Source organism: Melanostigma gelatinosum (assembly GCF_949748355.1).
Source record: "Melanostigma gelatinosum genome assembly, chromosome: 13".
Taxonomy (NCBI): Eukaryota; Metazoa; Chordata; class Actinopteri; order Perciformes; family Zoarcidae; genus Melanostigma; species Melanostigma gelatinosum.
In genome coordinates, this window is record NC_136646.1 from 19,380,963 (window position 1) to 19,401,370 (window position 20,408).

The 20,408-nt window shown below is 41.8% G+C and overlaps 2 protein-coding genes across 2 annotated transcripts; one reads left to right on the forward strand and one right to left on the reverse strand.

The window, feature by feature from the left end:
- Positions 1-3,856: 3,856 nt before the first annotated feature.
- Positions 3,857-15,739, reverse strand: LOC306786713 (adhesion G protein-coupled receptor E3-like; the record flags this gene model as incomplete). Its single annotated transcript, XM_079281559.1, has 20 exons — positions 3,857-3,934; positions 6,978-7,043; positions 7,194-7,353; positions 7,557-7,648; positions 7,931-7,997; positions 8,085-8,326; positions 8,453-8,656; positions 8,764-8,958; positions 9,045-9,220; positions 9,418-9,531; positions 9,622-9,784; positions 9,909-9,938; positions 10,176-10,256; positions 10,501-10,538; positions 10,637-10,783; positions 10,873-11,019; positions 11,164-11,307; positions 11,534-11,659; positions 11,752-11,898; positions 15,730-15,739. 20 exons carry the CDS (start codon positions 15,737-15,739, stop codon positions 3,857-3,859), a joined length of 2,427 nt encoding a protein of 808 aa, XP_079137685.1.
- On the forward strand, positions 15,288-19,831 carry gtf2f1 (general transcription factor IIF, polypeptide 1). Its single transcript, XM_079281278.1, has 14 exons — positions 15,288-15,339; positions 15,710-15,785; positions 16,033-16,079; positions 16,365-16,437; positions 16,595-16,788; positions 16,971-17,141; positions 17,279-17,493; positions 17,642-17,792; positions 17,910-17,968; positions 18,174-18,305; positions 18,447-18,517; positions 18,746-18,884; positions 18,992-19,130; positions 19,280-19,831. The coding sequence occupies exons 2-14, from the start codon at positions 15,774-15,776 to the stop codon at positions 19,482-19,484; spliced, it is 1,608 nt and encodes a 535-aa protein (XP_079137404.1). The 5' UTR covers positions 15,288-15,339; positions 15,710-15,773; the 3' UTR covers positions 19,485-19,831.
- The last annotated feature ends 577 nt before the right edge of the window (positions 19,832-20,408 follow it).

Consider the following 20,408-nt stretch of genomic DNA (forward strand, 5'->3'; position numbering starts at 1 on the left):
AATAAATGGTGTTGTCATCATGCCACTTTATTAAGGTCCAGGAGCTATGACAATGGCTGCTCCATTAATGAACATCATTTCAGGTGCCTTCATTCCTCTCTATGATTTCGATTTTCCTGGGAAACTGCTTTGGAGCAACTTGTCAGCTCCATCTGCTTATGTGTTTCCTCCACTCAAAGTCCATCTGAAGTCACCTTTAGTACCGGTAATGCCTTTTTACAGTCAAAAGTGTCAACCTCTTTCTTTTTGTTTGTTTGTAAATTAGGACGGACCCTTTAGCAGGAAAAGCTAATGTGGGTTGTTGTTGTTGACAGTCTGTGGCTCCGCTGTGTAGGCTGCTGTCTGGCTCAGCGTGACTGTCTGCTTTGCCGATGATAGAATGCAGACGTTACTGCTATTTGCAACACTTTGACGAGCTGTATCGAAATGAAGTTTCAAGTGTTTTTTTTCTCAAAGGAAAACACTGAACAGATGACTTACCCAACGAAAGACAGTTTAGTCTCAGTTGGACTCTCCTTCAACAGCGTTGCCTTGATCCACCTGCAAGCAAGGTAGGTCAAGGTTTTCATGACTTTGTTCTACTTAAAAAACAATTATCCCCGCTTTTAAAGGCTACATCAATTGAGGCCCAATTACAGGACACTCTGCATTTTAAGTGTTTACTTTGGCTCCTATGATTAAAGAAATAAGTACAGGCATGAAATGACTTGCTCTTTATAATCCGCAGACCAGACTATGCGGTTAAGATGTAGTGAGGCACAGACGGAAAAGTCAAACAAACGTCACATGCTGCCGTCTCAGTTCCACCCCTGGTCCTGCCTCCTTTCTGGCACCCATTACTTTGGCTGACATCGACATCCTTCGACAAACTCAGACACGTACGGAACACATAGTCAGTTCAGATTGCAGGATTGTTGACTCGAAGGGGTATCTCAGCTGACTGGCCTCACGACTCAAGCGCTCCAAGTGTGTTTCCATAGCAACCAAGTATTGAGGAGAGGAGCAAAGAGCACCCTGAGCACCGTATTCTCTCGTTTGTTACACTCCTGTAGGTTATTTCTTTCGGAGGCGGCATGTAGAAAATCCATGTTCTCAATCCATTAATATTATTGCCTTTTACAGATATAGTTCAGCAAAGATGCATATATTATCTATCAAATCTTTCGGGTCTTTAGGTTGTCAGAAATGCTTTGACACCATTATATATATATCTATATATATGTATACTGAGTTTTATATTGAGGTAAAAAATGTATTTAGAGATATACCAAATTGAAGTCCCATCCGATTAGATTGTCCATCAGCTGGATCAGAATTGATTTTCTAAAGAACAGTATTTCCAGGATCATATGCTATGAAGCTGATTTGTACATTTCTCAGTTGTCAGAACGTATGTTGAATAGATTCCGTGTTTAACACACACAAATATTGACCGTGTGTTTAGAGTGTGAATGTTGGCTGTGTCATTAGCGGCCTCAAGCCTGAACAGATTTGAGGGTATCATCACTGGACTCAACTGGGATGCGATCAGCATTCAAGCAGGCAGAGTTCCAGCTGAACCTTACGGACGCTGCACATTATTGAACAAGAATTCGCACGCACAAAGTTTCTCTTCTAATTCACGCGCATGCACGCAAACATATAATCACTCACACAGACACAAGTTATTGAGGAACAGTCTACTGTTTAAACACAGTGCAGGAGCTGCTGTTGTGTAGATAGCATACTACGCAGCATGAACGAACATTATCTTTATTCAAGGGGAAGCTAAAGGTGGGGAAAACAAAGGGCATATCAACTTCCTTTGCTCTGCTCTAATGTTTATGAATTATTAATTCATTTCCAGAGGTGTTGTTGAATGTGAGGGTGATGACATTAATGCCAATGTCAGCAGATAATAGCCACTGTGTCGGGTACACAGTCGACAGGGGATCAGATCACCAGGAACTCTTTGAAGAACATTCCACTCAAAAAGGTACAATCAGTAAAATATGCCTCCTTGGTAACATCTAGTGGCAGTCATAGTAAACTGCACCAACATCAGCTGTGTGGCTCATGCGCAATTCTACAGTAGGCCTACATTGGATTTGACTCACAAATTTGTAACTGATGCAGAGATGAGACCAGATGCTGCAGAAACGCTGTTAATGACCTCATTAGGATACACTCACACTGCAGGTCTTTGTGCTCAATTCATGTGTATTGCTCAGTTCTGATTTTTTTTTTTTTTTCATTTGAATGTGCGTATTATCTTTTAATTTTTGTGAAGCAATGGCTGCTACTTCTGTTCGGAGGTGTGTGTGTGTGTGGATGCTGAGTCGGAGTGGTGGGATTGTGATGTGAACGTGCAGACAGCCGACAAACGTCAATCTGGAGTGACTTAAAAGTCACATGAAATATAACTTTTCAGACTGAGGATGCATTGAGAAACGGCTGACCTGTATCTGCTTTAGGATCACATATCATCGTGGCCCAAATCAGAATCAGATTTAGATTCCATGTGATTGGTGCCCACTGTTTACAGACATAATAGGCCAACTAAATGTGCGCCTATCTATGTAACCTTTAACTACAATCTAGAAGTTTTCACTTTAGTTAAATTCTCATTTGCCACTCTATATCGTCAACTGACCGATTGTAATTCCACCTCAGTCATTGCATTTTGTGGTGCTGAAACTCCAGTGCAAACAGTTTCATGAGACGTGATCTCCATCTTTTATTTAATTTCATTGAAGAGAACAGGCAAAGAGGGCAAAGAGCAGCACATACAGGAATTCAGAATATCTGTTGTAGAGCATATATTACATCCATGTCTCATTGAGACCTGTATGATACAGTAAACTGGGTTGAACCTTGCATGTTACCAATCTAAGACAATGTATGCTTCTATTCCGAATCAATGTGTCACGTAAATACAATGTAAATGCAAACAATGTAAATGAGAGGTATGTTGGCGTTGCTCGTGGCTTGAATTTGTCTTGTAAAGTTCGACACACCTCGAAGTGTCCCAGCTCTCATGTAAATACAGTACGTGTTGAGAGGGAGAGAAACAACTGAGACACGAATGTTTTTACTGAGTAGAGTTTGTTTCTTTAGACTCAGGGTGTAGTCAGTAGCATGTGTGTGGAAGCTAGACCCAAGCAAATGAATCAGGTGGAGAGATGGTGACAATTTCGACAAGTCTTCACTGTGCTTTATAACAGCGAAGGACTTTCAATAATATCAGCCTCATTTTATACAAATATTTCTGTGAGCCTTAGTGTGTGACATGAATCTGTGACGGTCATTTACCGTATGTCACAAGGACATAGTGTAGAAAGGACAAAACGGCAGCTTCCCGAAAAGCTTTTAACTTTCAAGCTTGACAAATTCCTACATCTACATCTAAAAGGTATTTAGCAATTCAACATTAAACGATGAAGTCAACACAGCATGATTCATTGTATTGTTCAACAAAGGGCACGAATAAGCCTGACTGCAGTAATTCAATGAGGAGTAGCACTTTAGCCCTCACCGTTTGAGACTTTAAGCCTCACCGTTTGAGACTTTAGCCCTCACCGTTTGAGACTTTAAGCCTCACCGTTTGAGACTTTATGCCTCACCGTTTGAGACTTTAGACCTCACCGTTTGAGACTTTAAGCCTCACCGTTTGAGACTTTAGCCCTCACCGTTTGAGACTTTTGAACATTTTACTTTCAGTCCTCAGACAATGAAAATGGCAAGCTAGAACCAGAAGCAACAATGACCCATTCAAGGTGTAGACATGTTGAAACATGTCACCTTTTGCATTCATTGAACTAGAATGTCTAAATTATAACGACATACAAATGCTTTTCCAGCTCTCCCTTCTACTTTATCAGGATTTCTCCTTTTTCCCCTCGTCCGTCTGTCCCTCTGGCTTGTCCAAATCCTCAGAGGCCGAAGGTGCATCTTTCTGTTGAAACACATCATTATAAATCAGGATGAGCGTTGTTGAAATTGGTATCCAGTACAAACCAACATGCTTGAGATGATGTGTTGCCGGAGACTCACCACAGATCTGTCTTTTCCACAAGAGCATGTCAGCCATCTTATGTACTCCTCTCACACCTGGAGCATACAAATGAACAATTCAATGCGATACAAAAAACACACAGGGACTGCAAAGCAAACCATTGCACGAAAAGCAATGCAACACATCATCGACATAAAACACCAGATCCACGGTCTCAAAGGTTGTAGGTCGAACATCAGTGTCATCTCATCTCTCTCAGATCAATTAAGAATACCTCCTTGTTGAGCAGGCAGTGGACGATGAAGAGGAAGGTGTGTCTAATATGTTTCATATCAAATTATGTACCTGCATAGGACCATCAAAATTCCACAGATTTTTCATTTCAATGCAAAGATAATCTTGAGCAGCCATACCTGGTGTCTTTGGATTGAGAAACATCACTTTTCATGCTGGCCAGTGTGGGTCTCAGACTCCATAGAGTAGCACAGAACAATATCCAATTAAGCTTAAAAGAAAAATACAGACACAGAAGCTGAGCTGATATGGAGCAGCATATTGCCAAGAAAGAAAGAAAAACATTCATCCACAGCTGGTAAAGACTACTTCCTAGCCCTCCACTGCTTAACCTTTTCATTGTTAGTTTTTATTTGGCAAATGCAGCATCCAGGCAAATTACAACTGCATTTTTCGACCCCTCCACTTGTTCGTGACTCTGGTTAGCTCTACATTGCTCTGCATTGCCTGCTACCCCACAATGCTTTGACAGCAAATACACTCACGCCCTTAATAATTAGGGAGAATTTCTGTTTGGAGAAAGCTTCATGCATCACCTTGTGTTGACCTTTGAGTGCATGTTGGCTAGTTTTTCAGTTGGTCCACAGCAAGTTAAAGCCAGAGACCACACCGGGCTGAGCTGATTGAATTTCCGCTCAGTGTAAAGGTAAACCGCCACATCACCTGCCGTGTTGTTCCTTATGAAATGAAGGAACACGTTTCCTGTAAAGCCAGGTGGGTCTTTATTCATAGTTCTGGCTGTTCTCATCCAGCGTTCGTTGCTATACCTTTGAAAAATAATGTGCCGTGTTTTAAGTAATCATGAAAGAGGATTATGAAGACCACAAAAGCCCACACAGTAAGGAGGGGCGGTGGATGAGTCCAACAAACACTGAGCTTTCAGCCACAGTTGATTCCCCATGTGAAAAGTGAAGTCACTGTTGACTTATTTGTCACTTAACTTCAGTAACTTCACTTCCGTAGTTATTTTGTTCAAATTCCTATTCCTTTGAGTCACTCCTTCGGTGAGGAGGCTGCTGCTGCAGGGTATCTTCTCAGACTGGAGCAAAAGATGGCTCCCTAAAGCAAAGCCCTTAAATCAGGAAGTGGCCATTTTAGAATGTACCAAAAGACATCTCATCAGGGGAGGATTGGGATTTCTGTTCGTGTCTTTCATTAGTTTGTTGTTGCTTTTGTTTTGGTTAATTGCTTAAATATCTTCACTGATAGACTCATCTTCCTGTGTTGTTGTCTGTGTTATCTGTAATGTCGGTGGTAATGTTTGTCTTTGTATTTATTACCCCTTTATTTAAAAAATGGTCTGATCAGCCATTTTAACCCCCTTTTGTCTTTGTGAGGTTTGTTTAGCCCGTTCTTTTTGTATCCAGTGTTAGTTAGCATTTCATAGAGTTAAGTTCAGTCCAGTGAACTTTTATCGGCCCAGAACTCTGTTACTTATTTAAGTACATTTGTTTTGCCTCATTTTTGGTGAAACATAATTCACCTGTCACTCCACATGTTTCCACACCGCTTATCTAATCGAATAGCTGAGGCACATGATACCCACCTATCCTGTATGGGAAGACATGAGGTGTGAAAACACTGGATACATGTCAGTAAACAACTGGGGGAACTCAGAGACAACGACTGTTTATTATAGACTCAAAACAATATCATCACAATAGTAGAAGCACTTAATATTTACAGATGAGTTAACAATGTCATGCCTGAGTCATCTATGGACTAATTCATAGGAGAGAGAGCTTACATTTGTGAAAATGCTCTGACTTTTGCACTGCCCACCACTGAACATGGAGCTACTTACTTGTGCTCGGCAGAGTTCGCATGTTGGTTCCATGCGTAACAGATGAAACAGAAGTGGTCAGAAAGGATGGATCCAATACTCTGCTGTGGCCGTGTCACAAACACGTAGCTGTGCATTGCAGAGGCCAGTGGTTGTCATGAGGTTTTATGAACCGTTGTATTCATAAGCTATGTGTATAATTATGCACGTACGGTTCCACATGTCAACAAACGTGACCTATAGAGCTAAGCAAAAAGGACTGCATTGAACAAGGGAAGAACTGAAATAATGATTACATCATTTTTTTCCTTTGCTGTCTCCAAGTGAACATCATACAAAGCAGAAAAAGTCTTGATGAATAATAGTAGATACAGATGAGGTATACACACACACACACACACACACATATACATTGTATGACTTGTCATCCCCAACCAAAACAACAATAAAATAACAATATGTAATGACTACTTGTTGAAAGTGGATAGGGCTTTCATATCTCCTCCCTGTTGCACGTCTCTCTTTCGTGACAGTCATTAGCCTGTCTGCTCTTCAGCCAATGTCCTCGGAGACCGATGGTGCATCTCTCTGTAGAAATACATTTTTCATATTTATTTATTTTCACTCAAATAAGAGGCATGCAACATTACACAAACTCTAATCCCAGCATGACATTTGAAAGAAAGCTTCCTACAGATCAGTGAAAGGCAAGACTTTTTGAATCGAGCCTCGTATCAGAGGTTCACACATGCAGGTACACCGAGCATGTTGTTTTGTCCGTTACTATTTTGTGTATTTGTGGATCATATTAACCTCAAAAAGAATGAGGTGTGCTAAAATGAAAATGAACATTTCACTGTTAATAAAGTGCGATCATGCATTGTTGTTTGAGTGACTAAAACTCACCACTGATCCTTTTTCTTTGCGCTTATTGAAAGAACAGGTCACCCATTTCACGTACTCCTCTCTGACCTAGAAAACACAATGAAAGACAACTCCTTCAGATGTATATGTTAATGATATCCAAAAAAAAGATGGCTGTTTTTATTGCTGTCATTGCTAGAAGTCCTCTGTGGATTGAAAATATATCAGAAAGAGTCATCCCCCGCATAAAGAGTCTACCTCCTTGTTGAGCAGGCAGTGGACGATGAAGAGGAAGGTGCCCTGCTGGGAGTTAAGAACTATGAAGAGGACCTGGAAGAAAAGGTTTGTCTGGTACAGGCCCAGAATCCAGGTACAGCCCAGAATGACAAACTGGGCCAGGATCTTGAACACAATCACCCTGTAAACAATGACATTTAATGAGTTTAAACACAGATGACGACTGAGTACAGTGTTTATAACACTTTGTGTTGACACTTCCTCTGTCAGTTTGCAAATTATATTTAACTAATATGTTTCATGTCAAATGATGTACCTGCATAAGACCATCAAAATTCCACCGATTTTTCATTTCAATGCAAAGATAATCTTGAGCAGCCATACCTGGTGTCTTTGGATTGAGAAACATCACTTTTCATGCTGGCCAGTGTGGGTCTCAGACTCCATAGAGTAGCACAGAACAATATCCAATTAAGCTTAAAAGAAAAATACAGACACAGAAGCTGAGCTGATATGGAGCAGCATATTGCCAAGAAAGAAAGAAAAACATTCATCCACAGCTGGTAAAGACTACTTCCTGGCCCTCCACTGCTTAACCTTTTCATCATTAGTTTTTTTTGGCAAATGCAACGTCCATGTTGGCTAGTTTTCCAGTTGGTCCATACAGAGCAAGTTAATGTCAGAGACCACACCAGGCTGAGCTGATTGAATTTCCGCTGAACAGATGGGATGCAACTGCTAATATGCAATGTACTTACTGCAAGGATGACAATCACAGGGCCGGATAAAGCCCAGTTGAAATTACGCTGTCTGGAGAGCCAGCACCTGCAAGAGGAAACAAACAATCCTTTCAACCTAGATGCAGACATACGGGAGAATATGAGTGTTTGTCTTACTGTTTGTCATACTCACACCTCTGCTTCAGTAGCACCATATCCATCAGAATATACCAGTGCAGAAATACCCACAATCACAAATGGAATGCCGTAGCCAATCAGGTAGAGAAGTGGCCTTGGGAGGCCATCTCTCTGGATGACCTGCACCTTAGAGAGTCTCCGGACCAACAGGTGGAGCTGGAGGGCCTCCAGCAGCATCCACACAAAACTTGCTATGACTACGAAGTGGAGGAGCCCCGCCATGACGGTGCAGGCCAGCTGTGGACACACAAGGTATATCTTGAAAACAAAGAAATGCTCCTGGAAATAGCCTCACCGAAGAATGGGTCAGATGGTTCACATTGAATACACGTGGGAGAGACCCCATGAGGGTCTTTGCTGTACCTCATGTTCAACATATTCGTCATTCCACAGCAGCAGCAGGTGGGAGAAGAAGAGGCTGAGGCAGAGGTGAAGACGGGCTGTGTTGTTGATCTTGGGGTTCCAGCTACACAGGAGGAAGGTGAAGATGGCCAAAGCGAGGAAGAATAGTCCGACAATCACACACATTCGGTTTAGCCACTCTATGAAAGGATTCTCCGGTGGAGCCTGAGAAGACATGACAACACAGGCAAACACATACTGTGATCAACCTGGCTATGTGTGTGGGAGTATTAGCAAATGCACACACACACACACACACACATCTATAATACCTCCCCTATCTGCATGATGAGGGCAAACGTGGATAGATGGGAGCAGCTGCACACCGTGTAGTTTTCATTGGTGTATGCAACCCAACAGCCCTCTTCCGACCAACGCATGGTCTTGGTCTTTTTGCCACTTCCTTCTCCCTCCTCTGTTTTGTCCTCCCAGTACACGCAGGTCACCATACCAGACTCAGGTACCATCTGATGAAAGATTTTAAGATATGCTGAACGATAGCACGCCGTGTGTTTCCTCAAAAGGTAGATGGATAGAAAACATTGGGCAGCACCTTCTTATGTTGGATGGTAAAGTTGACGGGCTCAGTGAGGTTGGTGTTGTTCATTGCCGGTAAGATTGCGGTGATGACGTCCGAGTACATCTCTGTCATGTTCACTGTTTTAAGGTATTGATGACTGAGAAGACTCTCCATCCCAGTTAATGTCATAAAGGCCGCTGTTGCAGAACCTGGAAATGTCCAGCGGATCAACAGGGTTTTTGCATGTTTTAGCCCATTTCATTTTCTACCATGTTGTGTTTTCACTTCATGAACATATAATTCTCTTTTTCAGTTTCTCTACTTTTTAGGACATCATCTTCCAAATGAATCTGGTAATCTTGGTCATTTGCCATCATTTCTTTCATTATGATCTTTTCTCTCTCACCGTTGTTATTTTTGGCCAGACCTTCCAGGTTGATCTGCATGGTGTTGTCTTTGGCTGAGAGCGAAGAGCTCTTTGCATTTTTGCCTCCAGGCCCGATAGTTTCAAGACTTAAATCTAACACACAGGTCAGTCTTTAGATTTTGATGATCCGCACAGTACACATACAGTAAATGTCTACAGTGAACTGAGATGAACATGTCTTACCCACTGTGGAAGACTTCACAGTTCTCTTGGTGTGGTTCTGACCTGGCTGCACTATAGCAGACACTAAACGGTCTGAGATGTCCAGGATCACACTGCCGGTCTCCCCGTCTCCTTCGCTACTCACCTTGCGTGACCTGGCACGTGGTCCAACACCTGACACTTCCTGCAAGAATTTGAATATTTCAATAAATTACCTTCCTGATGATGCAAACACAAAGTAGGATTAGAGCATCATCAAACGCCGTGCTAGCTACAGTGACACAGGTTATTTATGGAATAACAAGTACCATAGATGCTGAGAAGATGTTTGCCACAGTCTGCAGATAAAGCACACAATAGAGAAAGAGGGAGAGAATATAACATAATGTGCATTACACTTCAGAGCATCCAACCATGTACAATGGCACAGTTTAAAAAAACCTTGCATTCATAATCAATGATTTTAGGACCAATAACAAAAGTGTATCGATCATTATTGCAGTGAGTGATCTATCATGGAAACACATATTTAAAGGTAAATTGGAGAGGACCACCGCTCCTTGTTTTCTACTCACTGCGTCCGGTAAGATAAGGCCCTCATTGTCTTTCAGTTCTTGGTCCATGTTGCCAAGAAAAGCTCTCTCTTTTGTCTGACCCTGCAGCAAAATACACAAACATATAGCCTCATCGTTCATGTAATAAGCTGGAGCGATAATATATTTTGGCAAATATCGAAACATTTTTGCAACATGAAATATTGCAACATTGCCACCTCTGCCTACTCACATTACAAGTCACCGATTGTATTGCGGCATGTGTAATTTAGATTAGATTAAGACACCTGCGTGTTGTTATAGTTTTTAAAATCATTCATTCTTTGACAGTGCTGGTGATCCTTACCTCTGGGGGTTTTATCTCATCTAAAATGTCCTGAAGACCTGGTGAGTCAGTGCAGATGAAAATTACCAAGAAATTGAGCACATCAGGATACGGTAGTGTACTTTATATACTGTAAGCAATTGCATCCTAAACTCACTTTGACAAAATGTGACCCCGACATTCCAAAAGAGTCCAGTTGAAGGGTAGAATCCGTCAGCACAAGAGCAATAGTAGGTCCCCGGTACGTTAGTGCACACAGTTAGTTTACCACATAAACCAGGTGTCTCACTGCACTCATCTATATCTGTAAAGAGAGAGAACACACACTGTTAAACACATAATAGTAAAGTATATGGAAGCAAAATCACACTAATAGTGAACATGGGCACTCACCTGTACATGGGTTAGCAATGCTGGCTATCACACCTGGGTGGTTCAGCCGATAACCAGGGAAGCAGGTGCAGGTGTAAGATCCGATTGAGTTTGTGCAGTTGGCATCAGGACCACAGATGGTGGCATGTTTGTCACACTCGTCAACATCTGCCAAATACATGATACACGAACAAGATAGCTTTGTGTGTGACTCCTCACTTCTGTTAGAGGTTGCAATTGAGCTGCAGTTTTCCATCTGCTCCGATAGTTGCTGAAAAACATCTTGAATCTGAAAAACATCAATCTAAATACCAATACAGATGTTGGTCTGGCTGGGCTCCTGGTCCGGTTCGGTCGGTGTGTACCCCAGCTCACATGTACAGGTATAAGCTCCCGGTGTGTTGGTGCAAACAGATTCAGGGCCACAGACGGTGGAGTTGAAACACTCATCAATATCTGAGGAAGGAACACTCAACACAGTTGGTTTGAAATTGTGAAGATGCTAAAATCAATGAGGAATAAGTGATTTTACTCCAAAATAAATGTGCTGAAACAGGGGTTTCACAAAAATGTCATATTCATATTCATATTTTGACATTTAGAACTACATCTGTTAATAGCTTAGAGGACATGAGAAAAAGTCTTGTTCATCCGGTGATGTGTAACATTACTGAAAACAGACCTTGGCAAGGTGGAGTTGCGTCGGGCACAAGCTGGTAGCCTTCATGGCAATTACACACATAACTTCCTATGTTGTTGAGACAGGTCCCACCATCGCCACAGACATTGTCAAGACACTCGTCAATATCTACAAAGGAAAAAAGAAAGTTGTGTATCAGCCTGAACTCAATAATGTCATCGCAGCTCAAGATTGACAGCGAGACCTTTTTTAAACGGTACCTGTGCATTGGTTGGAAGTTCCAGGTGGTAATGCTGGATTTGCAGCATTGTATCCATCCAGACAGGTACAGGAGTGTGATCCAATGGTGTTGGTACAATTGGCGTCGGGACCACAAATTCCGGCAGTCACCTGGCACTCATTTGTGTCTGCCAAGAGACGTTACAGACAGGAGTTTAAGGTGCGAAGTGCGGTACATGTTCACAAAATGAAATGAATGAAACATCTTAATGGTGTGATGAATGAAATGAACGGGAGATAAAACATAGTTCCGGTGATTATATATCCCACTGTGATTTACTGCAGTTCAGATGAAATAACTGTACGTACCAATACAACCGTATGAATCTGGTGTGGGTAGGTGTGTTGGGGGGATTTCATACCCAGAAACACAAATACAGCCTCCACCACTTGTACACTGAGCAAGGGGTCCACAGGAGTCTGGTTCACACACAGCATGGACTAAACCGAGACAAAACACACACACACACACACACACACACACACACACACACAGAGAGAGAATCAAATAGACGAACAATATTCTTGGTGAAAGATAAAAGTATCTCTTTAACTGCAGTTAGCAGCACATAATTTAGTGGGACATGAACTGAAATATACACTTAAGTACATGGCAACGGATGTCAGTGAGTAATAACCCCTTACTGGTTGGATAAGCCGAACTGCTATGTGGGTGACTTGATGGTTTGTAGATGTAGAATCCTTCAGGACAGAGGACCACAGATATCGTAGGACCAGTATTGCAGCTTCCAGTCCAATAATATCCAGACCCGGTTGTCGGAGTTTCCGATTCAGTTGTTGGATGACTGTAGCGCAAATAGATGGGGTAATGGCTACCACCACGATGGCCTGAATGGCAGCTTGTCAAAAGTCTGTCTCCACCAATCCCTGTGAAGCGCCACCATTGCGAAACAAGATCTGCATCATTATATGGAAAGCCAGGAAAGGAGGTTGATTCAAATAAGTAGTTGCGCCATGTGTCAGTTATGTTCGTGTATCCATCACAAGAACCTGTGTCGAACAGAAAATCGTGCATATGTCAATAATGATGAAAATATTTCACCAAGAAGCAGAATCTGTATCTGATGTTTACAAGTGAAAATCATTCTTACCAGGAGGAAAAACACAATGGCCAAGGATGAAGAGGGAACCTATAAATCACAAAGACAAAGAAGAGGTATTGTTTTTATGCATTCTAAAAAAAGTCTAAACATCATTTCTATCATCTTAAAATGTGTGTGAGATTTATATGCAAGACTGTTATAGAAATGATCTCAATGTTGAGCTGGCTCGGATGATATCGCTGACAAGACGTATTCATAAGACTAAATTACAACAGCATTTGTTACAACATACTGCCAATATACAGTATTCATAGAGTAAACTCAATTTTATTTTCAAAACATTGCTGCATTTGGTTAAAAAATAAAAAGCACATGTTTACTCTGGAGGCAGATCTGAATCCAGATACAGGTATTAAAACAATTGTGCAGCCTTAGCAGGGTTATTCTAAGTGAACAGTCGTTTCATTTATCGTAGTAATTCATTGTCACACATCAACTATATGAAACATGAATTAACTCACCCAGGAGCAGTGAAAAGGCACAGCAGTTCATCATGACAGGTCGGACTCCACAAAACATCAAGTACCACAGTTTAAGCCATGTACACCTACATTTTGTTGATTTGCACAGCATCCAAAAACTGTTTTTACAAGGTTTGGCACCAATGCAAAAACCAATGCAAAATGATTTACGTGTGACACAGCTCAAGACACGAGGAGGGAGCAGAGGTGAGAGGCATACTGCAATTCATTAACATTTATAAAAGTCCCCATCTGCTTAGTAGTAAGAGGATCACCCCCAAACTATGTTCTGAATGCAATACAAAGTATTCAGAACATGTTGTAGTGTGCGGTATATGTTTCTGGGTTGAATTTGAATTCTTTTTTGTTGCTGTGGTTGTGTTGTGTTGGCCTATAGCTTCATGATCATCAACAGGAGGTTTACCTGTTATTCATATTTCACATGGATGCATTTATGGTGGTAAATAGAAAGCCAAATGTTCGATAACATTCTTCAATGAAGAGGTTTTTTTATGATGCTGAAAAATTCCCCACATAGGCAAAATAAAGACAAATGTTTTATTTGAGATATCTTCTTGTCAATCATAAAGATGGTAAATGTGTGGTAATTCTGTTGGAGAGTAATGTTGTTGGATAAAGTAAACATGCTTAAGACTATATAATCATGCCTTGGATATTCTTCTTGGGTATTTCGATGTAAGCCCATGTACAGTGAGGCATTAACATCAGATAAAAAAAAGTCTACACTGCTCCTTTTGTTGTCAAAGTCACCATTTCTGAGTGGTTGTAAATATGTCTGGACATTTATAAATTCATGAGTGAAACACCTCAGAAGAGAGGGTGCGTGCTTCCCCTGTCATGTCAATTTGTCTTGTAAAACTGTAGCATGGTTGTGCAGCTAGGCTGTATGTAAATAACCAACAAATCCCTGCAAACACAAACAGAGGAAAACACACTGGTCCTTTTTTTAAGGCAGCAGCTACTGTGTGAACATCTTGCAAACATGGTCTCGTTAACTGAAATTTAAAATCCAGTGAAAATGCTGCATTGAAATCAAGGCTGATACCAAAAGAAGGAATGAGATGAAAGAAATAATTTCTGAACAACATTATGAGGAAAGATCACTGGTGTCAAAGTAAAATGATATCACACCCACAGGATATTACCAAATATTAAGAGGGACATCTGACAGAATAATACCAACATAATAAACACGACTGTCTCTTTCGGTTGTTGAATCTCTTTTATTCATCTATTTTGTCGTTACCTTGATGCTTGGATTTGACCTGTATATTTACTCATGAGTGTCCATTGCCCCCCAGTGGTCACACTGGGGAACTACAGTACGACAATCAAATTAATGTCAAGCGTTTACATCAGATACGATCGATATTGATTGAAATACACACAATTTAATATTACTGTGATTGTTACAAACACAACATCAGTACTGGTAATAACTGTTGATACGGAGTTGTTTTAGTGACAATTGTGGGGCCTGTGGACCAGCTAGAGATGTGAATATTTAAATCAAGGCATACATGATAATAAAGATATTGTTCATAACAATACGTTTTTTCATGTTTAGAAATAATTTTCATAAACGTCAGTATGCATATAAATCATAACGTTTTTAAAACAACAATTAAAACATGTAACGCATACACAACGTACTCAAGTAGGATTTCAAACACAGTTTACCAAAACGTCCGGTGTATACTTTCAAAATAAAGTCACGACTGAGTAATTCACAATTGAAATACAATATAGACAACATGGTTTTGTTAATTTCTCTATAAAGGTAATAACGATGACATATTGTCGATGTGGCACAGTAAAGGTAGCTTGAACACATGGCCAACCCGAGCTCAACAATGAAAGGAGGACGGAGCGGGCGAACTTACTAGGAACCATTATTCATAGTCTGTGTTTCCTCACCACTATTTATAGGAACGGAATAAGTACAGTGGGAGTACGCGCACCGGTAAATCAGATGCATTTAAATTCTGTTAAATGTCTAAATGCTCTGTATTCCTGTATTTGTGTGTCCCTGCACGCCTCATGAGCTTGAAGCTGGAGAATCTTAGCATCGCTTTCACGAGCCACAGACTGCAGCTAAAGCTGCTGTTTAAGCGTGTTGTTGCTGTTTGTGTTAGCATCAGATGCTAACGGTACAAAGCGTTTTAGTCCGTGTGAGACGTTATCAAGTTTTATGTTGCAGTTATTGACTATTGTATGATTAAAATACTTGTTGTATTGTTTATTAAACGTTAGTTAACCCTCATGGAAACAGGTGTGTGTGTGCGCGCTTTTATTCACATTTAACCTGGTTAACGTAACTCTTCTTTTTATAGTGTAACGCTGCCCAACTAACCTGAACCCATTGTTGATGTGTTAATAACAACCACGGAGACAACCATGACTTCGCTGGTGAGTTTTATCTCGTCGTTCAACTACAAAACCTGACTTCTATACCCGCTAATAAAGTTCTGATCTTGTACTTGTACACCGCTGTGACATGATGACAAGTTAACTGTAAGGTAGAAATAAGAGCATAGCCTTCACATATCATGTAGACAGCCTTTTGTTACTATTTATCTCATTTTAAAGTTGGATGGTGGTCTGTTGCAAGAGACAAAAGTCCTCCAAAATAAATGTTCATCTGTTTGTCTTACAGGGGAGCAGCAGTTCCTCGGCCACAGAATACACAGTGCGAGTTCCCAAGTGAGTAACATGGCCTGACATGCAAATGTCCTCAGGAGGGAAAGTGAGCCGACAAGGCGTGCAGAGCTACTCAGACGCAGACTTCTGTATTAAGAATGTAGATGAAATGATCGTATGTGTACGTACTGACCTTTGTGGTAGTCCTGTGTGTTGATGCTGAAATGTGACATGACAAATAAGAATTGGTTAGTTAGACTACATAGTGTATTGTTTATACTATTCCTGTGACCCTCAATAGGAATAAGCAGCTAAAGTTAATGTTTTTTTTGTTGATCTGTCCCATAGAAACACCAGCAAGAAGTACAACATCATGGCTTTCAATTCAGGGGACAGAGTCAACTGTTCAACCTGGACTCAGGTGGGCTTCCTGTCAGCGGTGTAGCACAGAGAGAAATGACAAGCAGCGTGGTTTCCCTGAAAAGAATACAGAAAATCTGAAGTCTAAGACGAGTGTTTTAAAGAAGCATGTAGCGACTTACATTTCTTAACTCCTTCCTCTCCCTTCCTTCCTTCAGGCTCGTATGGAAAGAGACATGAGTGCCCGACGGATATACGGGGAGGAAGAGGCAGCGGACGGCGCAGCTGGCAGTGAGTTTGGCAAAAAGCAGCGCGAGGAAGCGCGCCGGAAGAAGTATGGTATTGTGAAACGAGAGTTCAAAATGGAGGATCAGCCCTGGGTTCTTAAGGTCAATGGCAAGGCCGGCAAGAGGTGGGGAGAAAGAAATACTTCACTACAGTCCGATTCACTCTCATTTAACCAACATGTCTCTCTTTGAACCTGGTTAGGTTCGGAGGGAGCACACGTATATTTATGTTTGTTCTTTATACTTTTAGAGAATTTCAAATGTTCTTCATGGGGATCTCTACTGTTTTTATCTCTACCGGTTACAGGTTCAAAGGTGTAAAGAAGGGCGGTGTTACAGAAAATGCATCGTACTACATCTTTACTCAGTGTCCTGATGGAGCGTTTGAGGCCTTCCCAGTCAACGGCTGGTACAACTTCACACCGCAGGCCAAGCACCGAACTCTCACTGCTGAGGAGGCTGAGGAGGAGTGGGGCAGGTGCGAATAGGGGTTGAACATGGGAGGGATGGCAATTTTTAGTTAAAAAAAAATATATATATGTATAAGTACTTGGTTTACCCAACTGGTGCCGGTGTGTCAAACACTTAATATCAGACATTCTCCTCGCTTTACAGAAGAAACAAGGTGGTGAATCACTTTAGCATCATGCTTCAGAGACGTTTCCGGGAGCAGGAGCGTGGTGGTGGTGGTGACGATGATGACGATGAGAATGAGAAGTCCGGGAAGAAGAAAAAGAAGGGGGGTGGGAGAGGGGGCGATCTGCGCATTCACGACCTGGAGGACGACTTGGAGATGAGCAGCGATGACAGCGACAGCAGTATGGGGGAAGGTGAGAAGGAAGGAAAAGGATGGGTTTAAAGACACTTAAACAGGATTGCAGTATTCAATGTTCCTTCAGTCTGCCATAGCTGTACACGTTTTCATTCCCTCTGTCATCGTGTGATTTCCCCCTTTCCACCCACCTCTTCATCGGACAGATGGAGACGGTAAGTCGAAGGCGAAGAAAGACACGGGCAAAGGAAAAGGAAAGAAGAAGAAGAGAAAGAGCAGCGACAAAGAGGCCTTGGAGGACAGCGATGACGGGGACCAAGAGGGTCTAGAGGTGGATTACATGTCGGATGAAAGCAGGTCAGATCCGTCGTGTCCTTTCACACGAAGACTCCCACTTTGTGTGCGCGATACAACATGTTGTCGTTGGCTGTGTTTCTTCCTTCACGAGCATGTCATTCTGTTTTCCCGGAGCAGTTCAGACGAAGAGCAGGAAAAGGGAAAGCCCAGCAGCAAAGGAGAGGATCATCCCAAAGGTCAGGTCTAATCACTTAATTAATCACTTAATGAAAAGAAGAGAATGATTTCATGCATGTGTTATATAGTCGTATCCATGAGTGTATGTCCTCACTCAATGCACACAAAGTGTTTAAGTTGTTGTGTTTTGGGGTTTACTGGCTTTACGGAATGAATGATTGGTATTTAGATTGTTTTCCTTCCAAAATGTTTGTCCTTTTATAGGGATCGATGAGGCGTCTGAAAGTGAGGAAGAGAGTGAGGAGGAGAAACCCAACGAAGAGGAAGCGAAAGAGGAGGAGGAAGAAGAGGATGGAAAGAAAACGCCGGTCCAAACGGAAAAGAAGAAGAAAAAAGGTGCAGACCCCGCGGAGACAGATAAGGGTTTGACGACATACACGCTTAATAAACATAAGCAGTGTTAAATGACACTCCCGTCTGCTCGATGCATGAAGACAAGTGCATTGATGCTGAGTCGTGTGGTTTTGTGTGTCACAGACAGCAGCGGCGAGTCAGAAAGCTCGGACGACAGTGACATCGATGGAGAGACGGCCTCCGCTCTGTTCATGGTGATTAGTGTGTGCGTGGCTGCATAAGTGGATGTTCGTGCATTTTCTCTTTCAAATTCAACTTGGTCGTAAGTAACAGGATGATCAGTTACTAAGAGTCAATGATGTGGCTCTTTCACGTCTCTAGTAACATCCTGAATATTTTCAATTACTGTGCTGTGCGGATGGTTCTGTGTTTCCATGTTTGTAGCGTCTCCTCGAGCATCCCTCTTTCTTTCCCCGTCTCAGAAGAAGCGCACGCCTCCTAAACGTGGAGGACGTGGCTCAGCAGGCAGCTCCAGGACCGGCAGTCGCCCCGGGACACCATCCATAGACTCTGCCTCCACCTCCAGCACACTCTGCGCTGCTGCCAGCAAGCTAGAGCAAGGTGCCTCCTCATACCCCATTTCGACGTATTTGTGTGAAACTTTCAAAAGTGGCCATTGATGTCGCTGATTCGTTATTCTGTTCCAACGAAATCTGTCTGTCCTGCAGGTAAGAGACAGGCGCCGGGTCCGAGCGCTGACTCACCAGCTGCCAAAAGGCTCAAAATGGAGCCCAGCAGTCAGAGCCCTGCTCCCTCTGGGAAGAGTACGCCTCAACCCCCATCAGGCAAATCCACTCCTAGCTCCAGGTACTTGATTGTTCCCAGTCTTAAGTTATTTAACGATTCTGAGATTTACGGTGAAACTGCAAACTATATATTTTTTGTTTAAATGTTGAACTTGGTCTTTGTGAACAGGTTAAAAAACCGGTGTTCTTTTCTGTCCGTCTACTCCGCAGTGATGTGCAGCTAACGGAGGAAGCAGTCCGCCGATACCTGATCCGTAAGCCGATGACCACCAAAGACCTGCTGAAGAAGTTCCAGACCAAGCGCACGGGTTTGAGCAGTGAGCAGACCGTCAACGTGCTGGCACAGATCCTGAAGCGACTCAATCCGGAGCGCAAGAATGTCAACGACAAAATGCACTTCTACCTCACCGAATAAGCGACGGGGTGGAGAGGGAGTGAACCTCTTCAGTCATAAAACCGAGGCCCCCTGAGGGGGTCTGTGTCCGTTTTAAAACATGCTGTCCTGTGACATGCCACAGGATCGGAAGTTGAAACTGTCTTTACTGGTGGCATTTATCAGAAAGTATTTTGTTTTGTTCGTGTTAAGTATTAAGCATCCTGAATTTGTTTTTCATTCCCTGAAATCTCACGTTAAATAATAGAAAAACATCTCGATTTGTTTCCATGTGTGAACAGTTTAACTTGGAATTTAATGATTGAAAAAAAAGTCTTTAACTTGTTTTGTTTTTCTGGAGAATTTTTTCCAATAAAATGTAAAAACTGTGGCTGTGTAAGAGTTTACTCTTTGTACCCCATCCCTCATCTCAACATACTCAAACGGGCTACGTCTTTTATTATTTTTATACAAATGTTAGTGTATGGAAATTTAATAGAGCAAAAGCTTTTGATAAATATGCTTCGTATAGAAAACTAAAATAGCATTTCAAATCTCAATCTAACCTGCGAAGTAAGGTTTTGTAAACGGATCATTTTTACAACTTGAGTTGGAAGATTGCATCCTCAAGGACTTCAAATATAATCATGAACTAGTTCTTTATTTAGTTTCTAGAGGTGTGCTGAATGTGTTTTCAGCCTGCAATACATCCACTGTTGTGCATGAGTGCGGTTAGCATATATTCTATTATGATCATGGACTTTTTCTTAATCATTCCAAATGATGAAATATCTGACGGTTTCATTAGAATCTTAGATCATTAAGGAAGGTGGAGCTAAAGAACACCTCTAATAACGCGTTAATGTGCACTGTAATGAATTGCTGTAAATTTACAGTGGATTTTCAACGGTATCTTACAGTATTCCACAACTAATGTTAATGTTCATCCCTCAAATGTAAATGAAC